Source organism: Danio rerio, chromosome 16 (assembly GCF_052040795.2).
Source record: "Danio rerio strain M-AB ecotype USA chromosome 16, GRCz13ab, whole genome shotgun sequence".
NCBI classification, from domain to species: domain Eukaryota; kingdom Metazoa; phylum Chordata; class Actinopteri; order Cypriniformes; family Danionidae; genus Danio; species Danio rerio.
Window position 1 is genome coordinate 40,888,788 of NC_141036.1, and position 24,799 is coordinate 40,913,586.

General features: G+C 39.7%; 2 protein-coding genes across 7 annotated transcripts in view; one reads left to right on the forward strand and one right to left on the reverse strand.

Annotated features, from left to right (window-relative positions):
* The first annotated feature begins 538 nt into the window (after positions 1-538).
* Positions 539-5,104, forward strand: LOC101885117 (uncharacterized). 4 transcript variants are annotated; one of them, XR_015510197.1, is made up of 5 exons: positions 539-1,757; positions 2,416-2,606; positions 3,050-4,159; positions 4,208-4,680; positions 4,804-5,104. XR_015510197.1 is itself a non-coding variant. In XM_087284999.1 (4 exons), the coding sequence occupies exons 1-4, from the start codon at positions 616-618 to the stop codon at positions 4,588-4,590; spliced, it is 2,826 nt and encodes a 941-aa protein (XP_087141125.1). In that variant the 5' UTR covers positions 539-615; the 3' UTR covers positions 4,591-5,104. The 4 variants fall into 4 exon arrangements, 2 of the variants coding, with proteins under 2 accessions (XP_087141125.1, NP_001430397.1); XR_015510196.1 differs by having other exon boundaries at positions 3,050-4,680; positions 4,804-4,980; XM_087284999.1 differs by having other exon boundaries at positions 4,208-5,104.
* Positions 5,105-5,868: 764 nt separating this feature from the next.
* The window catches only part of LOC137487940 (serine/threonine-protein kinase pim-2), a 74,529-nt gene continuing 55,598 nt past the window's right edge, over positions 5,869-24,799 (reverse strand). The window contains exons 1-8 of one of the 3 annotated variants that reach the window (XM_087287540.1): positions 8,996-9,209; positions 8,591-8,679; positions 8,452-8,493; positions 7,494-7,619; positions 7,316-7,347; positions 6,504-6,759; positions 6,270-6,389; positions 5,869-5,989 (exon numbers count right to left, since the gene is read on the reverse strand). In XM_087287540.1, coding sequence (XP_087143666.1) covers positions 6,741-6,759; positions 7,316-7,347; positions 7,494-7,619; positions 8,452-8,493; positions 8,591-8,679; positions 8,996-9,083 — 396 coding nt within the window. In that variant the 5' untranslated portion in view covers positions 9,084-9,209 and the 3' untranslated portion in view covers positions 5,869-5,989; positions 6,270-6,389; positions 6,504-6,740. Of the gene's footprint in view, positions 5,990-6,269; positions 6,390-6,503; positions 7,620-8,451; positions 8,494-8,590; positions 8,680-8,995 lie in introns of those variants that run through there. The other 2 variants (XM_087287539.1, XM_087287538.1) reach the window with 2 other exon arrangements.

Sequence of the window (24,799 nt, forward strand, 5' to 3'; positions counted from 1 at the left end):
CAGAGAAACTATATTTTCCTACCTTTTAGTAGAAGCGTCTCAAGGGGGGAAGTAGAAGGATAGAGAATGCCTTGGACTAACCTAATAACTCCAGATGGTATGGCATCAAATACGACAGCAAATTCTTTAGGGGGGATGGGAGTATTGAATCGATTAAGAAATTTTGTTTATGAAATTGAGATAATTTAGCTGGTATTTTATCAGCATTATAGTTACACAGGGATTAAAGTTCTCCGTCGTTACGACGGATTTCCGTCAATTGGAGCGAGTCATTGACGGATTTCCGTCAATTACAGTGTTCCGCTTGTTCTTAATTTTTTTTCATGCTCTTTTCCTAATTTTAATGCTGTAAATATAGGCATTTCTCAAATAGTGTAATAAATGTCTTAATTTTAGTTTGAATAGGTCTTAAATTAAGAAAAGAAGTGTATTCAGCCTGCTGAGGAGGAAAAAAATTTTGTGATCAAAGCCTGGAGTGGAGCAAATGCACGTTCCTCTCTCCACTCTAAGCGTTTTAGCATCACTCCGCTATGGATCCACTCCGGGTTTTGGTATAGTTTCAGAGAAGTACATGTCAGGCTACGGCTGAGGTAAGTTATTTATATTTAAGATAGCATGGACCCATTTATAATGCAGGAAGGCTCCGATGTTTCGGAGATCGAAAAAAGTGTAAAAAATAAATGGAGATGGGCTTGGCTTAGCGAAATTGGGGAGAATGGCAAGCCTTTTAGTTCGTGGGCAAAAAAAATTAAACAACCAGGTACGTGTCTTTGCACAGTATGCCACAGGAAACTTCAATATGGCAGTAATGGCAAAAAAGTGCTAGCTCGCCATCAGTCAGAAGCCAGTCACAATGCCGCCGTTCGTGCTCTACAGTACACTTGCTCCCTGCCTGGTGCGACAAGTACCACAACGGAGATTCATGCATCTATGGCCGACCGTGTGTGCGATGTAAAAGTGCGCGTATGTTCTTTCATAGCGGAGCATGACCTGTCGTTCACAATCTCACAACCGCTAGTTAATTTGATGCAGTCAGTTGTCAAAGACAAGAGTGCACTTTCAAGATTGTCAATGTCTAATGCACATGCCTCCAACTTGTGCACACATGGTATTGCTGCTTATTGGAAGTCCGAATTGTCATCTAAGCTGAAAACGAAGATGTTCTCATTAAATGTAGATGAGGCAACAGATGGAAACATGGACAGGATTCTGAATGTTCTTGTTCGGTACTATGATGAAGATGTGGGAAAAGTGGCAACCCAGCATCTAGCCTCGAGGAAACTGAATATCGCAGATGCCTTATCAATCACAAACACATTGACAGATATTCTCCAGTCATATAGCCTGAACTGGAATCAGGTTGTTGGTATACTGTTGGATAACTGCAGTGTGATGAGAGGGAAAAAGTCTGGAGTAGAGACACTAGTCAGAAGAGAAAATCCATCACTGCTGGATGTCAGCGGAGACACTGTCCATATGGTCTCGAATGCAGCCAAGGCCCTTTTAAATACTTTCCAGGGATTTGTGGAACAATTTTGCTCTGATGTATACTATGACATTGAAAAATCACCCAAACAGAAAGAAATTTTTTCTGAGTTCCAGTCCTTACTTCATTTGGAGAATAAGAGCCTAATACGTCCCATCAGCAGCAGGTTCCTGCAAATGTTAGATGTGTGCAACAGAATACGGGACCTTATGGATCCATTGACCGTGCACTTCTACAGCGTCCTGTCTTCTCATGATCAACACAAACACAGGTACTTCTATTTTTGTATCATCTTATTTCTGTACTAGTAGGCTTTTTTTGGATCTTTAATAAAACACACACACGCACAGGTCTATGGTGATATCTTTGTGGGGCCCTTCCATAGGCATAATGTATTTTTTACTGTTTAAACTGTATATTCTATCCCCTTCCCCTTTTATTTCCCACGTGGGGCCCACAAAAAGGGCCCCACAACATCAAAAATCCCCGGTATTACTATCCATGAGGGGACATTTGGTCCTAAAAAAGTAATATAAATAAACACACACACACACACACACACACACATATATATATATACACACTCACTTTTTTGTTATTAATAATATTTAAAGATGCAGACATTTACTGGATTTTTTTACATAACAAATCTAAACCAAGGGGTGGCGATGCCTCAGTGATCAATCAGGTTATGTATATAAAGTTATAGATACAGTGACTCAAAGGGTTAAATATGTTAGAACAGTGAAGCTCAGCTTTATTCCAGATGCTATCAAATTATTAAATAATCTTTATATAGAAAAAAGGATGAGTCTTGACCTGTAAACTCAAAAATTATGTCATGACTGTTGAAGTATTGGCAATTAGAAATAGCATTGTCTATTTTTTCTCCTTAATCCTTATTTGTATATTATAATTTTGTGATGCAGATGGCTCCTGAACCAGCTTCTTGATAAGCATGCAGTTACATCTGATGAGAAGGCCAGGATAATATGTCTGCAACAGCAAATAGCAAAATCTGCGAGGATAGGAAGTGATGTCAACAAAAAACGAAAGACACGCATCTGTATGCTTTTTTCCGAGTTCGACAAGCTCACAACCATTATTGATTTGTATCGAGGTATGTTCACTTTTTATTCACTTTAAGTGTTAAGAAAAGTACAGAGATTTCTTATTTATTGAAATCCCTTTATTGCTATATTTATTATATGCTTATTTTTCTTGGAATCCTTGAATGGAATCTGAGTTAACTATAAATAGTTTTTAGATCACTGTTAATCAGATCACTTTGGTTAATACTACTACTACTAATAATAAACTATTTATACAGCAGTTTTCAAAAACAAAGTTACGGACTTATTAACCAGATTTAAAACATGTCAGGACTGATGTAATTTAAACTAGACAATTGAATAATACAAATGGAAATAACAAATCTAGAAAATAATATTAAAGGGTTGTAATGTTCTAAGAAGAGTATGTTACATTGCTATGAATGTGATAATTAATCAATGAATAAAATATACAGACCCATTTCTAATCTGGTTCTATTGTGATTTTTAGGTGTACTTCCAACTTTCCAGGTGTTCCTGAAGAAGTTGCAACATGAAAAGCCCATGATTCATGTGCTGCATGCTGAAATGCTACTGCTGGTTAGGGAACTTCTCTCCAAATTTATGAAGCCTGAAACTATCCCTTTGAGTGCAAATGGCTTGTTGAAGCTTAATGTTCACCAGAGAGACCTGCAGTACACTGACAAAAGGTTGTCTGTGGGAAGATTCAGCTTCTTTGCCTTAAACAAGGCTAGAGTGGAAAAGAAGCCCTGGGTGCAGAAGCTCTACAGTTCTCTCAGAGAAGGCTACATAAAGGCAGCAACATTCCTCCTGAAAAACCTGCCCCTCAACAACATCATCATCACCTCTTTATCTGCGTTGACACCATCATTGATTCTCCACGAATCAGTCCAAGGTGCATTCAACACCTTGGCCAAGGCCTTGCCAAATGCTGTGAAGTCAGAAGAGTTGGGTCAACTGGATGAAGAGGTTCGAGCCTACCAGATTAATACAGATCTAGGAGCACAGGCCAAATGCTTTGAGGAGAACAATGCACGAATCGATGTTGACTGGTGGAGTAAGATTTTTGCCATGAAGATGACAGGAGGAGGAACGAGGTTCCCCATCTTAGGGAAGTTGGTAAAGGCTCTTCTGTCATTGTTCACTGGCCCTCTTGTAGAAGGATCATTTAACATGATGGATGATATAATTGAGAAAGACAGGGTTAGGCTGAACATTGAGACTTATGAAGGTTTAGCCATTCTCAAGTCCAACATGAAGGTAATGGGCAAAACTGCATCTAAAATGCAAATTACCCCTGCATTAAGGAGATTTTGCCTGTCTTCTTATGAGACATACCAAAATCATCTGAAGAAAAAGAAGGTGAACCTTGACAATCAAAAGGAAAGGAAACTGAGGGAAGCTGTGAAGGTTCTCTCAGAAGTTAGGGTTAGAAAAGTAAAGAAAGGTTCCACCTCTTATGTTTGTGCTAAAGCCCCCACCTCTTCCACCCTGGGAGTTAAACGAATAGCTGCTGCTACAGCCTCCACCTCCTCCACTGCTGGAGTTAAAGGTAAATCTGCTGCTACAGCCTCCACCTCCTCCACTGCTGAAGTTAAAGGTAAATCTGCTGCTACAGCCTCCACCTCCTCCACTGCTGGAGTTAAAGGTAAATCTGCTGCTACAGCCTCCACCTCCTCCACTGCTGGAGTTAAAGGTAAATCTGCTGCTACAGCCTCCACCTCCTCCACTGCTGGAGTTAAAGGTAAATCTGCTGCTACAGCCTCCACCTCCTCCACTGCTGGAGTTAAAGGTAAATCTGCTGCTACAGCCTCCACCTCCTCCACTGCTGGAGTTAAAGGTAAATCTGCTGCTACAGCCTCCACCTCCTCCACTGCTGGAGTTAAAGGTAAATCTGCTGCTACAGCCTCCACCTCCTCCACCTCTCCTGGAGCCACTCCTGCACATGTAGCTAGTCAAACACTAAAACGGGTTTCAGGTGTAGCCAAGCTTCAGGAATATGGTTTTACAGCCAAAAAGCAGAAAAAGTGAAAAGCACTCTAGAGGCATTTGGACAAGAAAAGCACTTTTTGGAATTTAGTGGTGGTGCTGTTACTTTTTTTTTGCTGTTAATTATTAATAGTTTCACAAAACATTGTTTGGTGTTATAAGATACATAAAACATGCACTGAAAATACACTTTTTGAAAAAGCACTTTTTGGAATTTAATGGTGATGCTATTACTTTTTTTCTGTTCATTATTAGGAGTTTCACAAAACATTGTTTGGTGTTATAAGATACATAAAACATGCACTGAAAATACACTTTTTGAAAAAGCACTTTTTGGAATTTAATGGTGATGCTATTACTTTTTTTCTGTTCATTATTAGGAGTTTCACAAAACATTGTTTGGTGTTATAAGATAAATAAAAATATGCACTGAAAAAAACACTTTTTGAAAAAGCTCTATTTTGAATTTAATGGTGGTGCTATTACTTTTTTTCTGTTAATATGAGTTTCACCAAACATTTGGTGTTATAAGATAAATAAAAACATGCACTGAAAAGATGTGTGGTAGATGGTTGATTATTTGTCAAGTTATATATTTTTCAAAGATAGCTTTTAAAATATGCAAACTGGCAACATTAAAGCGGTTTAATCTCCCCTTAAAACGCTATTGGTCTCGGCTATTTAAATAAAATTTTGGTTTTAGGAATATGGCTTGGCCTGAAAAAAGTTCAGTCACAAGAATTTTTTTCACTTTAATCCCTGGTTACAGAAAAATAACAATTAAGCCATCCAAATTAAGAAAATATGTAATTTGGAATAAAGTTCCAGATTGATGTTGGATTTTAGAGAATATTTTTGTCCCATTTAATTTTGACAGTATTATTAAATGTACGGAAATCCAGCATATTAAGACCACCATTCTTAAAGCTCTTCATAACTTCTGCTTCCCACATTCTGCACTTCCTCCTGCAAGTGTCTCAGTCAGAGCTGCATGCAAATGAGGGCCGGCTGAAGCCTCCCCATTGGTCTATTAGCTCTAGATTGACACCTCCTCCCTCCAACCAATCTGGTGAGGAGGAAAGCTGACGTCACTCTAATGGCGGCTTCAACTGGCCCTCATTTACATGCAGCTCTGACTGCAACCCTCGCAGGAATTTGGGAAGCAGAAGCGGAAAACAACAAATGACAAACATCAAACATGGAAGAATGAAACCATTTCCTGCTGCTGAAAGCCTCTGCGTCATGCTGAACCCCTCGTGCTCCAAAATCTCCTCTAAAACAGGTCCTCTTTCAGAGTGGAAAGCATAAACTACACATATCTAGAACAGTCTTTATTTTTATTGGTTTTTTAGCCATGGCTGATCCAGAATCTGCTGCACTGTTTGCAGTCTCTGATCATCATCCCCAAGGGTAATGCAGGTATTCATAAATGCCATGAATTCTGTAACATTTTAAAAGAGAAAGTTAGTTAATGGTGGACACACACACACACAGCTCAATATTGACCTGAATGACTCCTGTTGTGCCCCAATGTTCAGTCTTCATGAAAATATAATATATATTTTCCTAATGTTGGCCTCATTTTAGAAACCGTCACCAAACCTCAAGATAAAGAAAAACATTGTTTTGGGTTTTTCTGCTGGTAAAATGTGGCCAGGGTCAATTCTGACCCATAAGTCAACAGGAGGGATGAACAGTGTCAGTCCCAGTCATCTTCTTACCTTCAGGTATGCTGGAACATTGTTTTTCTATTTCCCGCATGATGCCAAACAGCTGCTTCACTGTGTTTTTAACTGCCTTCTTTGGAGATATCCTTGTGTCTGGTGGGTATTTCTTTGGATCTGTCAGAAAGAGAGGTTTAGTGTTGAGCAAGCAGTTCAGCTAAAGCCCCATTCAACTGAGTCTCAGAGACTAATGAATGTTTTTCGGCTTCCTCCTGAAATAATCTGACTTACCATGACAGATGTGCATCCCACAGCCAAAATCAATTAGCTTGATTTGCAGAGGCCGGTCGATGACGAGGATATTACAATCATGAATATCATGATGACAAATTTTCCGCCTCAAGCACTCCTGCGCTGCTTTGACAATCTGCAGGATAAGCGTACGCGCGACTCTCTCCTCCAGGTGTTGGTGCTTCTGCAGGAAATCCTCCAGTGTTCTGCACGGGCCGAGATACTCCATCACCAACATTATTGTCTTACACACTTTCTGTAAGCAGATGCAATGAGTTAAAATAAAGCACATGACAGCAGTCCTCAGGTCAGTCTTTACTAGGCATGGGCCGGTATTAGATTGTGGCGGTATGATAACCTTGGATCAAAATATCACGGTTTCACGGTATTGTGATTACTGCTCTAATATGTAGTCTTTTTGAATGTCTGGGTAAAAGACAAACTTGTTCCCCTCTGAAAACAATATATTTTATTTTGTAATAGATTTATAATATTTTTTGGCAGTAAACATGTCAGGCTAAATAATTCAAAAGATTAATTGACTTCTGCGGCCCTCATTTGTTTCAAAAACACTGATTTCTTTACTATTTAAAACAGCATTTTTGGATATTTATTCAGCTGGAGATACCGTTGTCCTAAAAAAACTGTAAATAATATATCTCACACAACGGTATTACAGAAAATTTGGCAGTTTTAAAACCTCGACTTTTCCATACCTTAAAAACAGTTATTGGCCCATGCCTAGTCTTTACACTGGCTTCCAGTTACATTCAGGATAGATTTTAAAGTAGAAATGAGTTTATTTTGCTTACCGCACCGGCATATCATTAACCCACAAGCTTTTCTGAAAACAAGACAAAGTTATTTACATGTCCAGAAATGCTTCTTGATTTAGGAATTTGAATTTACAAAATCAAAATGACAATAAGAAACGAGACAAACCCTCCTGCAGCGCATTGTGCATGAAATGTGCTGTATAAATACACTTACTCCTCTTGGCAATTTCTCCACTTTAACTAAAAACCATTCCTGGAGCTTGATGAGCAGCGGGCTGGGGGGATCTCTCACAATTGTCATCATGGCCACTTCGATTGGTATGGGTAACGGATATCCAGGCTGAAGATAAAGTGCACATTAGCTGCATATCAACAACATGTAATCCTGTTTTTCAATATAACTGTAAAAGAAAATCTGTAAATCAGCAGCTTTACGTATTTTGTGATTCATGTTTTTTTTCTGTGTGTTTATTTATGCTTTTGAAATGCATTATGGGAGCTTGATGTTTATTATCTGCACTGGTTTTGTCAATTGTGATGTAAAAATCTGGTAATTCGGCTTCTGACGGTATTAGATTTTAATGTGATGAATTGCAGAAGCTTTGATATTATCAAGATATTAAGCTGAGCTGTGAAACAGATTACTTTATCAGGTATGATTACAACAATACCTAGTGTATTGCTTATTAAATACATGTAAAAAAAGATTATAAAGTACAATAATAGGTAACACTATAATAAAGTATAAACTAAACTACTTTAGATAAATTAACTGATGTTAACGAGAGGACTTTACTGCACAGAGTTAACGAACAAAAGACAAACAGTCTTATAATAATCTTAAAAGACACTCTAAAAGTGTAAATAATAATTATTCATTATTGTGCATGTTCATTATTATGATATACTGAATTATTGAATATTGGCATGTGACTACTTTTTCTGTTATATGTATATAAAGTCACTGTTAAACTGCAGAGTTAAATTTTCAGCATCAAAACTCGGCAGAGCACATATTAATTCCCATCATAACCATAAATAAACAGAAAACAGCAGTGAATCACAAAATGATCAGTAGATATTTGTATAACCACAGCCGCAGACAGACTCATCTAATAAATGTATTTTGTGATGCTTCAAATATGAATCACGCATGATGTTTTCAGACTTACCACATTGCTGTCAACTTCTGAAGTAGTCGACTTGATGATAAACTGTGGATGAAAAGTAGAATTAAACATGAGTGAGCAATCAAACATGATTTCTCTAAAGTTGATGTCCTCTAAACTGGACTAGGGTGAATAGACTTACCTGTTTGCCGTCCACTTTTCTGATACCACGATAGACATTGCCGTAGCAGCCAGCTCCAATATTTTCTTTCAGGTCATATTTTGCTTCCACTGAAAGATAAAAACAGCATGTTCATTTGAGACAGCTTCTAGTTATGCCTGAACAGACAGTATAAAAATAAAGCAATTTAACCCGTAACAGCCAACAACATAAACAAAGCCAATTTGCCCCGAATTAAGTTTTTTGAAACTTTTTTTAATTCAAAAGCCTTTTCCCAAAATATGTCAAAATAGTTTGTCACTAAAAAAATCACTCCATTTGCTGAAACTGAGAGAAAGTTGAGGCCAAATGACCCCAGTGTGTATGAAACAGCAACACAAGGGTTAAACAACATCAATCAAACATTAAAAATACATTTAAATGTACCAGAACCAGGAGAAGGCCCTATCCTCTGTCTACATGGCGGTCTTCTTTGTCCGGAAGGACCGGGAACATGTAACATACTTTTTTCCATTTATTAGCAGTAAATAACGCTCTCTAGGGTGTATAAATGAGTTTACTGCAGTTAATTATCTGAGTTTTCGCCTTGTCTGAGTATCAAATGAAAAGTTCCTCAATACACGTCTATTCTGTCAGGCGTCTGGTGGATTCTGACACTCGCGGTGCAGAGCGCGTTCGATTTATGACGTAGCGTAGGGCCAGACCAAAGATGGGATGGGGGTCCTGTAGGTACAGGTGTTCGCGTTTATTCTTCAGGGTGTAAAAGGTGAAGTGGCATATTAACGTACTGTTTAGGGCTCGTGATAACATTATAAAATACGCGTGGACCTTATAAAACTCTTTTGCCATCTCTGCATGGGGAAAAGAGGGAAGAATAAAGTTAATCACGCAAGGCCTGGCATGATTGATATTTGACGGGTCCAACACGGCTGATTAATTTGAGGACTCTGCATCGGCCTTTAGCTCTGCACTGAATTTACAATGTTATACGGAATCACGATGCTTTGACTCTTGTCCAGAAGTCTGCTGCTAAGAAATCGAGAGCTCCGGAGTCTAATGTTAGTTGTCATGGAAACGAGGATGTCTTGGCGGCAGTACGTGAAGTTGCTAACCTATGGAATAAAATTTCTGTTATAATTATAAAATTCACGCATCTGCAATTATGAAACCGCAAAGGAAAACGGAACATAACTTGTGACGTTACTTTACAGACACGAAATAGTTTCACCACGGACACGAAGAGTACGAATCAAACAGCGACAGTCCACTGTCAAAATACATCACCGCGGTCACAGGCATTAATAAACGAGCCAGAGTCATCGATCACAACAGTGCGCTTGCGTGATGAGATCCTGAATCCTGACTGAAGGAAGCCCGCCGAACAAAATGTCTGGGCAGCTCCCACACACCGTCTCAGGTAAGACTTTTGTTAATCCCTCTTTGAGAACTGTCCTCCATGAGCTGTAATAAAGGTTGAGACTCAATGATGTCCATTTTCGCTGTGTTTCTTAGACATTTTACAGAATCAAAATTAAGATCAGGCCGAGGATAGCAAGCTAAGTTAGCATAACGTAAGTGAACTTGACAGGCAGCGAGCGCAGAACTTCTCAGTGAATCACTTAACGGTGTTTAACTATAACATGGCATCTGTTGATTAAGTGTTTTTGAAAGCCAGATAGACTATTGATCTATTATAAAGAAGATATCAGCAAAAGGCAAGTTAAATATTTGAGGGTTTTTGCTTATTTTTATGACACTGAATCAAATCCATCAATTGTTTAAAAAACTTGAGATCTACGTTAATTTATCTTATTATCACCGAATGAGTGGGAAAATATATTGAATAATGTAATAAAGTCTGTGCAGATTAGCAATTGGTTAAATAAGTGACCCGGACCCATGGGCGTAAATCATGAGGGGCAGTCATTTAAACACTCGTATTTCATCTGAAAGCTGAATAATTAAGCTCCTCATTGATTTATGAGAGAAGATTATATGTTCAGATATACGTTTTTATATTATCTTTAAGTTAGCAATCCACATTACTAAGCAGAAATGACGTTTTTATATATTTATAGCAATTTACAAAGTCTTTATGAAGAGAATTCTTATCTAAAGTAGAGTAACCTAACTTAAATAATTTGAGCAAATAGCCAAAAAAGTATATTTTGTCTCATATAGTGACTATTCCCTCAAATCTACCTGCTCAACATAAGACTCGTTTCTTAGTATTAGAAAAATGCCCAATATCTATCTGTCTGTCTGTTTTTAATTAGCTCCGATTATGTCCTGCTTACAAGCACTTGAATCTATGAAAACTGATCATACTAAGATTTTTAGCATAATAGAAAAAGTGGACCTTTTAAAGACTAAAGACTTTGATATTATTTTCTGCTGGATACCAGGCTGGTCATATGGGATGAGTTGGAAATGAGCGTGCAGATAAAGCATGATAAAGGAAGATAGAAGTTGGAGATAACAGAACGTAAACTTCCTGTGTCTGATGTTAAACCTGTTTTAAATCTGTATGTTAATGAGAAATGGCAGATGGAATGGGATGAATGTAGGAAAAACACATGGTATGAAGTGAATCCATTAATTAATGAAAGGAATAATTACCATTTTGAAAATAGACATGACCAGGTTGTTCATACAAGATGTAGCATCAGACACTCATGGCTTACACTCGCATATTTATGAAAAGCGGAAGAAATACCTATTGGTGACTTGTGTAAAAATATTTTACCGATAAAACATTTTAATATGTTTAAAATATTTCCCGAATAAAAACGTTCTCTAATATCATGTAAAAATACACATTGTGTTTTTAAATGATATTGGAGAATGTTTTTATTCTGGAAATATTTGAAGTGAGCTGTTTGAAAAGGTGTTTTACAATATTTATCTTTAATCTAACTAAAAGATTGTATATGACTGTTTTCAGTGTTGTTGCTTGCTACTTGTATGTTTTTTGTTGTTATTTTAAAATGTATGTTTGCTAAGATTGTTTACTAACTGCAATGAGCGTCATCATGCTAACTGATATGATATGATTATAAATTGTATATTTAGTACATGTTTTTTGCCATGAATATAGCCAATGCTGCTGATATGGCATTAAAACCTAAATAAAATCTGTCCATCCATCCATCCATCCATCGTTCTGTCTATCTATCTATCTATCTATCTATCTATCTATCTATCTATCTGTCTGTCTGTCTGTCTGTCTGTCTGTCTGTCTGTCTGTCTACCCTCTTTAACCATTGTCAATCATAATTCTGCATGACTTACAGCTTAATTTTATGTTAATGTTTATCAGGTTCCATTTGGAGAAATAATATCTGCTGCTCAAAGCCTGGTGTCGAGGCTCACCAACACCCTAAGATCACCAGAGAACACAAACCAACTAAGAGAGATTAGTTCAACACAGAGAGAGAGGACAACATCAAGTTTCCAGAGCCAGTCAGTTCAGCAAGAAATGAGGTGTGAGATTCAGTGGATGACTGTATGTGTAGAAGAATCTAATGTGTTTTTTTCTCTAATACAAATTGTTCCTACACTAATGAGAAAATATTTGTAGGTCATTTCCTGGGTTTTTCCGAGAGGAGCGTAGAGGGAAAAGCTGTTTTGCACCATATAAGGGGCAATGTAAAAGCTTATTAATGTATTTTTACCTGCTGGACAAACAGCATGAAAAAACACCAAAAGGAGAGGCAGAAGTACATCTCACTATGGCTGGACTTGGAAGACAGCAGTTAAATGTGCAAGAAAATTTCCCCCATTCAGAGGTATGATTAAAGTTCCATGCCCTGTTATTTTGTATTTCTGTATTTGTTCCAAAATTATAATGTATTAATTAGGGATGCTCATTTCGGTTAATTTTGCTAACCGACAACCGTCGCTCATTAATCGGTTATTAACGGTTAACTGGTCAGATTACAATTAATTTTATATTAAACAAATTGACGTGTCTATTTTGTGTCTGACACATTAAATAATGCATTTTAAAATACTAATTTATTTTTATATGCTAGCACAGTGGTTCTCAAACTGTGGTACGTGTACCACTAGTGGTACGCAGGCTTCCTTCTAGTGGTACGCGGATGAATCAAATATGTAATATGTACATGCTACATATATTTAAAGAAATTATCAAAAATGATTTATATACGAATATGATGACATAAAGCCTATATTTATGAGGTCTAGGCAACATTTCCAGGTGCTAACAAACCAGGAGTTATTTCTTTTTTAAACTGTACAGAGCTTAAGCTGCTTTACTAGACCTAATACGCTACTGTATTTCAAAACTGCTCATTATGGTGGTACTTGCAAAGACAATTTTTTTCCGAGGTGGTACTTGATGAAAAATGTTTGAGAACCACTGTGCTAGCATATTAATAATAGAACAAAACAACAGAGCATCTTTACGCACTTGCAGTGTTTAGCACAGAAGAACAGAATAAGAGAAGAACTAAATAAAATGAATAAAATAAATAGGACTGCCCTAAATTATTTTCACTTCAATAATTAATTTATATTACAAAACGAAAATACTGACTGATTCTTTTTAATAACCGGCATAGGCTGTTTTTTTTTCGCCAATCATGTTTTTTTTTTCTTCTGTCAAATAAAATCGCAGACTTTCTCAAATCGCCAGCTCCACGGAAAATATGCATTTATTTAATGCCCCGCTGTCATTATTATAATCACAAAACCTTTTTACATTTTAATAGAAATCATTATTTTAAAGAATATGTCCTGATATGGTTTCCTCTCTCTCTCTCTGGCGGTTCAAGTGCGCGCGCTGCGTGATGAAAAGACAACAACACGCGCGCATAGGTTGACTTTTTGTAAACAGTTTTGTTGTTTAAATATGATGTTACATTATTGTGCATACATGCTTTATAAGCTGTAAAATAAAAGGTAAAGCCTATTTGTTGTGTTTATGATGCAGATCCAGGTCAACATCAGCGCTAGTTTGGCATCAACACGTCTGTTAAACAGCAATATTCTTCTTCCATTTTGCTTCTTTGGCAAATGTGTCTGTAGTAGGGATGTAATGGTATTAGAATTTCACGGTACAGTAATACCTCGGTATGAATGTCACGGTACGGTATTTATTGAATCATTTACAGGAAAAAACAAAACTTATGAAAATACTCCAAAAAAGTGCCAAAAGTGTCAATGACATACAAATTAGCCATCTATCTGTAAGCTTTGAAACAGGAACTTCAATTTTAATAACAAAAAATTATTAAACCATGTAAAAAAATAAAGTTTCAATTTAGTAGTGTTGAAAACTCATCACATTCAACATTTAATCACACTCAGCCCATCTACACAGATGAGAGCTCTGCTAGTCGGACTTCTCATCAAGCATCTCCCGCTGGATCTAATCTCACTATATTTATTAAACAGGATATTTCATTTATCTTGTTGTCTTTATCTAACGACATATTCCCTGACTTTGGTCATTGGAATCTATTACTTGTTCTCAGGTAACGTGTTTTGGCTGAGCGCAAAGATAAGTTAATGATTAATGTAACCACGTACATTCTGTATATTGACTGATCGCTTGCCTTTATTTCCTATAATGTATAAACTTATTGTATGTTATACATTTAAAATGGCCATTATCGATTCTTAAAACTGATACTCAGCAAAAGAGAGGGTGTGTTTCGTATTTTCACTGAAATTGAAAGGAGGCAGTTGTTATCGGCTCCGTTTTGTTATCAATATCCACACAGTGAAGATGACGCTCATCTTATGCAGCACGACGCCTCAACATGTCTGCTGTCTAAGTTGCTAATATTAAAATGAAAATAGGCAGTTCCTTAAATCATGTTTACATTTTATTGTTGAGAAAGTGAAACAAGCCAGGGTGATGTGAATGAAGTTATAAAGTACACTGTTCCCTTTGAAGATTTACCCGTGTCCTCGGTATAATCTGCTTTTCCATATCAAACTGAGAAGAAGAGACTGCAGCCTTGATCAAACTTGCGAAGTCTGAACTTACACGGAGATAATGCAGGACTGAACTGTGCGTGTTAGGCTACTTAATATTCAGGAAAAGCCCCAATCAGAGAGGCGAATGTCTGCAGCCCCGCTTCCGTTTTCAGATGTCTCCGTTTTCCATCATCCACACTGAGACGGAGCAGCAGTTTTCGGCGCTCGAGTACTCCGGCGTAGTGTGGACGGTTGGCGTAACCGTAGCAAAACTTATGCGTTTTCAAACTAAAACGCATTAGTGTAAACAGGGCCTTAGAGTTTTCCAGCTCTTTTCATCCCCGCTTCTAGCAGCACACTCCATTTCCGCATTACTGGATCTGTAGCGAGTCATGCGACTTCGGTAATATCGAAAAAAAATAATATTGCGGTATGACGGTATTTACAATACCGTTACATCCCTAGTCTGTAGGCACGGGTTATACGTTGTCGTCCCGCAAGTTAAGTATGCCTTGCAGTTAAACAAGGGGCCGAAAACGAGGCGCACCTCACTGCCTTTATGTTGACAAGGAAAAAAGAAGAGAGGACCGCGCTTCTTCTCATGAAACGACTGAATCAGCTGGGTATCGATTGTGTCTGTGTTGTTACAATTGTAATATTTAATAATATATAATAAATTGATATTCAAGATTTGTATATTCATCCAGCTCTGGATAACTTAAAACAGCGATTAGACCTTCAGAGCGGCAATAATGCGTCCTGAAGTAAAGCGAAACGGCTATAAACTCTAGCAAGATAGAGTGATTATATGCAGAGCCATATTCCTTTATCTTTAAATAAAGTAGAACTATAGAAACTGTGTTCATCTTAACTGAAAGCTTCGTCGTGTTTTCTGGCCTCACGCATCGCGCACCTGTCAGTCAGTCAGCACGTAACGCCAAAGGGTTAAACAGACTATACGGTTACAGAAAAGTTTGCGTTATAATCCACTTACCTTTTAATACATTTTGATGCGATTATAATCCGCTATTAAAAACAACAACAATAACTGAATGTTTTGAATGGATAATGTAGCCGTGGCGGGATGCATTTTGGTCCCCGCCATGGAAGAATGAATGTAGCGGAAACCATGCTCTTTAAAAGTTCTCTGTAGTTGTCTTGACAACACAAACTGCTGCTCTGGGATGAGCCGCGAGCAAAAGATGCCCCTCTTAACGCAAAGGCGCATTCAATCGGCCCCTTATGCAGCCAAACTAAAAATATATCAAATAATATGTTTCATGGTTTAACTGATAGCATTAATCGGTTACAAACGCACCCTTTTGGTTAACGGTTAATCGATTATATTGAGCATCCCTAGTATTAATATAATTGAACTGTTCAAGCTTTCAGATATACTTGTGAAATTGTTTCTAAAACTGGCCAACATCTGTGGTGGATGTTTGTTACGCAAGTTTTCAGGTATGTTCTTTTTTCTTCTTTTTTTGATGATGATGATGATGAAATGCTAATACACTCTCAGTAATTGTGCTAAAGCTGGGGCTTTTCAAAGTTTGTGTTTGTATGTAAAGCTCCACATTAATATCTTAAAACCAAAACCTAAAGTGTACATATTGCACTCAAAAATACAACCATGTTCTCTTTTAACCCCTTGAAACATCATGGCAGTTTGTGTACCTTTATTTTTTTCTAGGGATGCACCGATACCATTTTTTTTGGAACCGATCCGATCTCGATACCAAAAATTCTGAGCATTGATTAATACAGATCTGATACTGTGCTGTTTTTTTTTCTAAGCATAATACAGTTTCTATAGCTCTGGTGATAAACTCAAATGATAAATCTTCTTTAGTAAAAATAACAGACCTATAGGCTGACTGTAAATGACAAACACACAATCTAACTAAACATGATGCTTGCTATAAACTATAGGCTACATTATTTGAGCATTCATTATGACATTGATATATGTTGTGGTCCAGCTTATGTTTCCTTTTTTGAGTGAGACGGAGAAAGTTTAAAACAAGGTCCACTTAAATGCTTCAGCGCCAAAACACAAACTGGTCTGTTGAATAAAGTCTTAATATAATTAAAATGACAGCAAAATATTCACAGTTTCAGAATAGCCTATATTAGGCTACATCATGTTTAGTTAATGACAAGTTCAGTGAATGACAATCCATACTGCTCCTGTCAGTTTCACTTTTATTAATATAATCAACTACTTTGACCACAATAAGCCAGGCTTTACTAACTATTGGCAGCACTTAAAGTATTCCCCTCAGAAGAAGAAACTCAATCGGACACTTTCAAAAACTGAGCAGCACAAAGAGGAGAAATCAGTGTGTTGATGATCTGTCCAATGTATTATTAAGCTTTTTCTAATTCAAAGTTTCAGGTAGGCCTACTTTGTGTGTGAATACCTTGCAATTAGGGCTGGGTATCGACCGAATCGTCTTGCTACTATCGAGTATCTAAAAATTCTTTTTCGTTCGGTACCAAATTTCGATACTCAAGGGTATAATCTTGTCAACGTCAGTGAGCTAGAAAATCTGCGGCATCCTTAACGTGACCGGATCAAATGCTGGTGATTGACTGCAGCGAGGCTGTCTTGAAAATCAGTAGTTTACGACGGTTACGCGCACTCACTCAGAGCTTGTCAAATGTGAGGCTGTAATGCGTACACTACTACACTTTAAAGCATAGCATACATTTAATACAAAGGATGTTTAAGTGATCAAAAGTATGGCTACATTATGCAAAGATTGACGGCAACAGCGCACGATGCAATATCTGTAAAGTTATCGCGACCAAGACTGGCAACACGTCAAATATGATAAAACACCTGACACAGGGTCCCCGCGGGGTCTTAAAAAGTGTCTTAAAAAAGTCTTAAAATAAAAAAATCGAAATTTAGGCTTTAAAAAGTCTTAAATTTGCTGTTCTAGGTCTTAAATATTTTTGCACAGGTCTTTATTTTTGTTTTTATTGCTAGGTTTTTGGGGTGTTGTAGTTCTTTATTTCACTAGTCCAATTGTAATTTGCATTACAACTACAAAAAGGTCAACTTTCAATAGCCTATCAGCTTTCTGATATTAAACCCAGTGCGCGCGGCAAATGTGACATCATCGCTGTGTTTGCGGAAGTTCGCTTTGAGTGCACGCAACATGATTTCACTGACAAATGTTGCAAGTGCAGTTTTATAAGTAAGAAGTGCTGTAATACGAGAGAGCGAATCTCTGCTCGCGCGCCGGTTTCCTTTTGTTCATGGACAAAACTGCTTGCGAGCTCTCAAAACACTGGCTGCTCATGTGCGAATGATCTGCTCTCGCTGAGTCAGACTCCTTTCGTGCTTTTGCTCTCCAAAGAAGCTTCAGCATACTGTAGTTGTGTTACAATAGCAACTATAGAATTACCACAACAGAGTAATTGAAGTACTTTACAAAACACTTTACAGCAGACACTAGTTCACTTTATTTTAGTGATAAAATGGGATTGATAGTAGCATTTATTTAAAGAGTGAATAGTACAGTAAGCTATAATACCTAAAATACCTAATTTATACCTATTATTACCTATTTTCTATCACGGTTACATTTCTGCTTGCCAGAATGACCAATAATTATTGGCTAGAAATTGCAACAGCCATCGGAAAGGAGGAAAGTTTTTGTAAAACTTTGGAAAAACCTGAGGGATAAGTTTGTTAAAACAACAAAAAAAGAGGCCCCCAAAAACATCTTCAATGATAATGATTATCTTTTTATTCGTCTGATTTTACTTTCTGTTTTTTTGGAGCGCCGCCTGTCATTAAAAAAAATATCTCAATGGTGAACGTGTCAAGTATAAAAGCCTTAATCTGTTTTGTGAGTTGTGCGATGCGGTGCCAGGTGAAAGTATAAATCTGCATAAGATGTTTGTTTTTTCTGTAGTTCAACGGTGCATTTAATCTGACTTTACCCCTGTTCAATTTAAATTACTTTGTTTTACCCCTAATTTAATGCTTTTACATTTTCTCTCGCGTTTTTTTGTTATTGCGATATAGGTCTTAAATGTAATACTTAATGGTCCTAAAAAGGTCGTAAAAGATCTTAAATTTGACATTATGATATATGACGCAGTCGTTATCTTCATCCTCTCAGTATTTTCCTGACTCAGGGCCTCCAACAACGTGCCCACCACAAGCGTCGTCTTCCATGACTGATGAGGATAACTGCGCGATGGTTGGGGCTCCGAAAGGCAAACAGACATACAAAATCAGTTTTTAGCACTTCTTGCTTGTGTACCGTTAAAGCTAAGGCCCAGATTACACTACCAGTTAAATGTGACCCAATTCCGATTTTTTTTGCTTAAACTTGTGACAATGTGGTGCTTCTCCGCGGTTTAATGGTGTGGAAGAGAGAGCGTGTGTGGATATTCCGACGTGGGAAAAAACAACAACAACAGAGGAAACATGGAGGACGGTGGTCAGTCGCCATTATTTGCTCCCACTAGACCTGAGATCTCTCTCGTACCACAAATTCCTCTCAGTGGTGTAGGACATCATACAGCATATAAACAATAAGTGCTAGCTGCGATGACGGCCCTTCCCCACCTCCTTCGCCTCAAAATCATTTTAAAGTTGGGCAAATTCGTGTTGTAATTTTTACGCTATTAACGTTATCAATGCACGCACTGCGGGATACACATAGAACAACTTTATTCCCTTAACACCAGTGCGCACACAGGCTACATCTTACACACACACACACATCAGGGCCGTACCATTACATAAACTGCGTGGGGGTAAATCTGGACTGAACCATTTGCTGCTTATACTACACCACATATTTCGTAGAGCTAAAAAGAAAATTTCTTCCATCGTGGCTAGTGTGGCACAGATGCTAGGACCCGCCTTTATGCATGCATCATAGGTTGTATGGCAAGTGTAAACGCATGAATTCGATATGGGTCACAATTAAAAGAACGTGTAAACGGACAGACAAAAAAATCTGAATTGGGCATCAAGACCTGACAGTGTAAACGGGGCCTAAGTTTGTGCGGGGAAAATGTATTCATTCTTTTTTTGGACCTAATGTATGCTGTGCAGCGTTATGTACTGATCCGATGGCTTTAAATATGTAGGGTCCACCCAGTTGGCCCAATGCCGGTGTCCACTGGTGGATGAAGGTTCACTGCATGTTCGGTCTTTCCAGTGCACAATGTTGATTTATATTAACTTAGCTCATATCTGACTCCAATTTTAATATGAGGTGGTTTAGAATATTAATATATTTATCCTCGTTTTATCTGACTCCAATCATAAAACATTAAGAAGATTATATCAATATGTAATTTAGATAAATGTTTGAACCTTTTGTCTTCACTAGTAACTATTACATCCGTTCATTCGGGTGCTCATGTCGCTCAGAGAAATCGCCTCGGCCGAAGGCGTCCCTCACGGTCACACTCCGGTCAGTCTTGAATATTAAACAGAGGTAAATTGACTAATACTTTAGATAGCCGCTACCAGCGCGCTCGTTCTAAAATACTTTCAAGAGTTCACACTTAGCTGATGATTAATTATAAGCTTGTTTGGCATGCTGTCCCGGGAGAGAGCCCTGAGCTCATGAGATCCTCGAGCCCAGGACTCCCTCCCGTTGCAAAGCGGGAGGGGAGTTTGAGCTCAGGTAGATCTCGGGAACTCCCCTGCTGTAGCAAGTGAATGCTCTTGAAACTAATTACTAACTAGGAGCGTGTCTATGTTGACAATTTGGCTTGTTCAATTGGCTTAATTGCATGTTTTTGGGTGGTGGGAGGAAACCGGGGAACCCGGGGGAAACCCACGTGAGCACGGGGAGAAGTGCAAAACTCCGCACAGAAATGTCTGCTAGTTTTGGTAGAGCCAGGAACCAGAGACATTCTTGCTGTGAGACGACAGTGCTAGGCACTGGGCCACCGTGTCACCCGTCTAAGAAGGAGGCGTAGGGGAGGAAGGGGGGACTCTTCAAAACGAAGATAGCAATGGAATAAACCCCAGGGTATTTATAGTAGTTTAGGAGTCATCTGATTGGATAGTAGTGAATTGGATAATGCGGGTCAGCTGCTAGCAATCATAAGCACGTGATCCTCTCGAAATTTGTTTATACATAAACTTCACTTCAAGAGTTCACACTTAGCTGATGATTAATTATAAGCTTGTTTGGCATGCTGTCCCGGGAGAGAGCCCTGAGCTCATGAGATCCTCGAGCCCAGGACTCCCTCCCGTTGCAAAGCGGGAGGGGAGTTTGAGCTCAGGTAGATCTCGGGAACTCCCCAAAAATGCCTTTGAATAGCTCGGGACAGCAGCCGCGTATTGAAGAGCCCCCCAAAAAGCAGGTGTAACAAGCCATATCCGGCTGCTGGATATAGCATTGATAGCTTAGGAAGAGAAGCTTCTAAGGGAGCAGAGCAAAGTAGGCTGCTAGAGCTTAGGCGGGGTGGGGGCAGGGCTGGATAGACTCCGCGGGAGTCAAGGCTCAAATATATACACCCCTGCGGGGGTGGGAGCTGGGGTTAGTTTGCTCAAGCAAGAGTCGGGAAGATTTGGGCGGTGGAGACTCTTGCATGAGAGGGTGGGAGGTGGCCAGGGCCTGAACTCCTGCGGGAGTTGAAGCTCGTTTTAGTCGCCCCTGCGGGGGCTAGAGCTGAGGATTGAGGGCCTATGCGTAAGGAAGAACATAGCGAAAGAGTGACGCTGAAAGAAAGACAGTTAGCGGAGGACTCAACGCTGGAAAAGAATTGAGGAAATAGGAGGGTAAGGAGATAAGGGGGAAGATCAGAGAAGGGTAAAAGTAGCGGAAGCACTCACGCTGTAAGGAAGAAAGAAGGGGCAAATAATTGCCAGGCGGAGAATCTCAACGCCAGAAAGAAGAAAAGGAGAATATAGAAGTATATATGCATATATAAATATATATGAATATATATGGTTATTACATGGTAAGGGCCGGGCGTGGGTGGTGATTGACTCTTGCGAGAGTCGAAGCTCGGAGCGACCCCTGCGGGGGTCAGAGCTGCTGTGGGCATTTCCCCTGCTGAAGTCTGGGAAAGGGAGGGGGCGGTGGAGACTGCAGCAGGGGGTGGCCGGGGCGGGACTCTTGCGAGAGTCGAAGCTCGTTTTAGTCACTCCTGCGGGAGTTAGAGCTGAGGATTGATGGCCTGTGAGAAAGGAAGAAAAGAGAGGGCGGAGGAACTCGACGCCAAAGGAAGAAAAGGAGAGAGGGGATAACCTGCGTGCGTGAGCATGCACGTGCGTCTATTCCTGTTTCGGCATGTGCATGCACACGCATCGGAACAGGTATACATCGGATGTATGCGTATAACATGCGCATACATACCATTTCTAATGGCCTGGGTGGGGCGCAAATGGTGACTCTTGCGAGAGTCGAAGCTCAGCGCGACCCCTGCGGGGGTCAGAGCTATGGGGGGGGGGGGGGGGGCAGTAAGAGTCGGGAAGAGGGAGGGGGTAGTGCAGGCTCTTACTGGGGGTGGTAGTGAAGGGGTGGCCGGGGATGGGCTAGGGGTGACTCGCGAGAGTCGAATTCGGATTGAACCCCTGCGGGGGTCAGAGCATGGTGAGGGAAGGAGCATAGTAGGTTTGAAAGGAAAGTTAAGAGCATACATGCAACCTGCACAACATGTAGTGCCCCTATGTTCACATACTCATTGTTTGCACGCACATATGCATACTTAGACGTACACCTGTACCCATGCATATCTGCGTGCAACATGCATGTGTATGTGTGCAAACGCACGCTGTCTTTGCGCGAGCAATCACACACATTCCATGCGCACCCATACGCAAGCACACACACACACGTACTCCAGCCTACTTAGGGTCGAGCTCGTACCCCTAGTTGGAGTTTGGAATTTAGCCGATTAGGGCTAGCTGGGCTGTCTTGAGGTGGGATCGGCTGAGGCGAATGTAAGCTTTGAAGGCATCGGAGGACCAGCGGCCTAGGGTCTGGATTTGGTGTGGGGATAGACCTTTGTGAGCTGCTGTGGTGGCTGCGCCAATTCTAAATGAATGGCTGGAATACAATTCGGGGGAAAAGCCCGAAAGGCGAAGGACTTCTTTCAGATGTTTTTGAAACCAAAAACGGGTTACTGGACGGTTAGCGTCATCAGTAAAAAGTGGGGCATGTGGGTCAGACTCTTTTGCTCTCCTTGAATGGAGAAAGCTAGGAGAGTTTGGAATGGCTGAGTGGGGGAAAATATGTTAAAAATGTAAATAAAATGCCCTTTGCTTATCTGATCTGTTTTGCTTTGCTTAATGAAAAAGGCGAGTGTTTCAGCATTCAGCAGTGTTAGATCAGATATAGTGGGGTGTATTGCGGGATTGAAATTGGATGTGATAGCCATTTCTGAATATGACTCAAGGGTCCTTGGTGCGACAGCGTAAAGGATCAGAGATATGGAAGTTTTATGGCAATATCATTTGTGAATAGAGTGGAACAGGTGTTGGATGCTGGTCTGCTTCCGGTACCAAGAGCCGAAATTTCTGGAAAAGAAAGTGAGAGAGAGAATCAGCAATTTGATTTTTGCAAACTGGAACATGTCTAGCAGTCATAATGAATTGCTTTTGGCTGCCGTTCAAACGAGGCGTCTTAGTAAGGGCATAATTGGAAGTGCGTGCGAGCGTCCTTTATTAATGCAATAAACGGTGGCTTCGTTGTCGCAATGAACGAGAATGCTAGAGGCGGACCATTCATCTACCCATAAAAGCGCTGCTGCGACTATGGGGTATAGTTCGAAAGCGCAGATGATTGCTGATTTCTGGGTAGACTGAGCATCTGCGGGCCACGTTGAAGTAAACCAGTGACCTTGGTAAAAGCCGCCGAACCCGACTGAGGGGGCAGAGTCAGTGAATAAATTAATATCCACCGGGGAAGAAATTAGGTCGCTATAGAAAAAGGAACAGCCGTTCCATTGCTTAAGGAAGGAGATCCATAAGCTGAGTTCATTGCGACTGGGTTTAGAAAGATATATGGTATCTTCTAAACCGGGGACCGAGGTGGAGAGCTGAAGGAGGTGAGTAATAAACGGGCGGACTTGGGGAATTATGCGCATCGCGAAATTGAAATGCGCGAGAATAGATAGCAGTTCGCGTTTTGTGCATGATGGTTTCTCGAGGAAAATTTGAGATAAAGAGATTATATGGTCAATCTTTTCTTTGGGAAGGGATGCTTGAAATTTATTCAAATCTAAGTTGATGCCCAGAAATTCTATGGAAGTGCTGGGACCGGCTGTTTCTCCTCTGCGAGGGGGATGCCTAGATTTTCGAAAACCTTTGGGTGATCGATAGGTGTTTAGCTGGGGGTGAGAAGGTAGGGAAATAAGGAGAAAATCATTGAGGAGATGGATGATATGCGGGATTTCGTAGTTATTAGATAAAATCCAGCATAATGCTTCTTAAGCATATCGAAAATTTTAGGACTACTTTTGCAGCCGAAAGTTTATCGGACTGCAAAGTAAAATTGTGAGCGCCAATGAATGCCAAAAAGGTGCCAGAAGTCTGGGTGAATTGGCATGATTTTAAAGGCGGATGAAATGTCTATTTTTGCAAGCCAAGCATTGCGGCCGGCTAAACTGATGAGCGAAATTGCTTGGTCTATATCATGATAATTCAGCGAGTATTCGTCTGATGGAATGGTGCTGTTAATGCTAGGAATATAGAATTGTGAGGAGCGGAGACCAATAATCAAGGGTTTTTGCTAGAGAATTCTCAAGTCGCAATGTCAATAGGACTAATACACGAACGCTGAACAGTGGGGCAAGAATAGTACTATCATGAGTTTATTATCGATTCTTTTTGATTAACGAATTCACTGTTGCAGGTTCGGTAGTCGCAGATTGTAGATTGGAGCAGAATAAGGTTAAGGAAGGGAGAGCTGGAACGCCCGGGTTAGATCCTTGGGTTAGATCTGAAATCAGAAATCAGAAGTTAGTATCAGGGTGACAATGCAATTCAAGCAATTTGAGAAATATGGCATCGTGGATGTGAGCTATGTGAGTGGAAATGCATCCTTTATGTAGAGTGTGATTGTATTTGAAGAGCATATAAAATGTAATGGGTTGGATGAGGGTCAGGTTCTGCAGCCAAATGTCATGGTCTTTTTATTAATGCATGGTCTGATAGCTTGATGTCGCTACGTGCAAGGATGGTAGAGGTGAGCATTCATCCCCCCACAGAATGGCAACTGGATGGAGAGCTGAGGATAAGGGGTATGGTTTGTCTGGTGGTCCTGGAAGTGTTTATTGAAGTTC

Coding starts and splice junctions, on each gene's coding strand:
- LOC101885117 (NM_001443468.1), top strand. CDS start 616: ATGGACCCATTTATAATGCAGGAAGGCTCCGATGTTTCGGAGATCGAA. Junction 1,758..2,415: donor CATGATCAACACAAACACAG/GTACTTCTATTT, acceptor TTTGTGATGCAG/ATGGCTCCTGAACCAGCTTC. Junction 2,607..3,049: donor CATTATTGATTTGTATCGAG/GTATGTTCACTT, acceptor TGTGATTTTTAG/GTGTACTTCCAACTTTCCAG.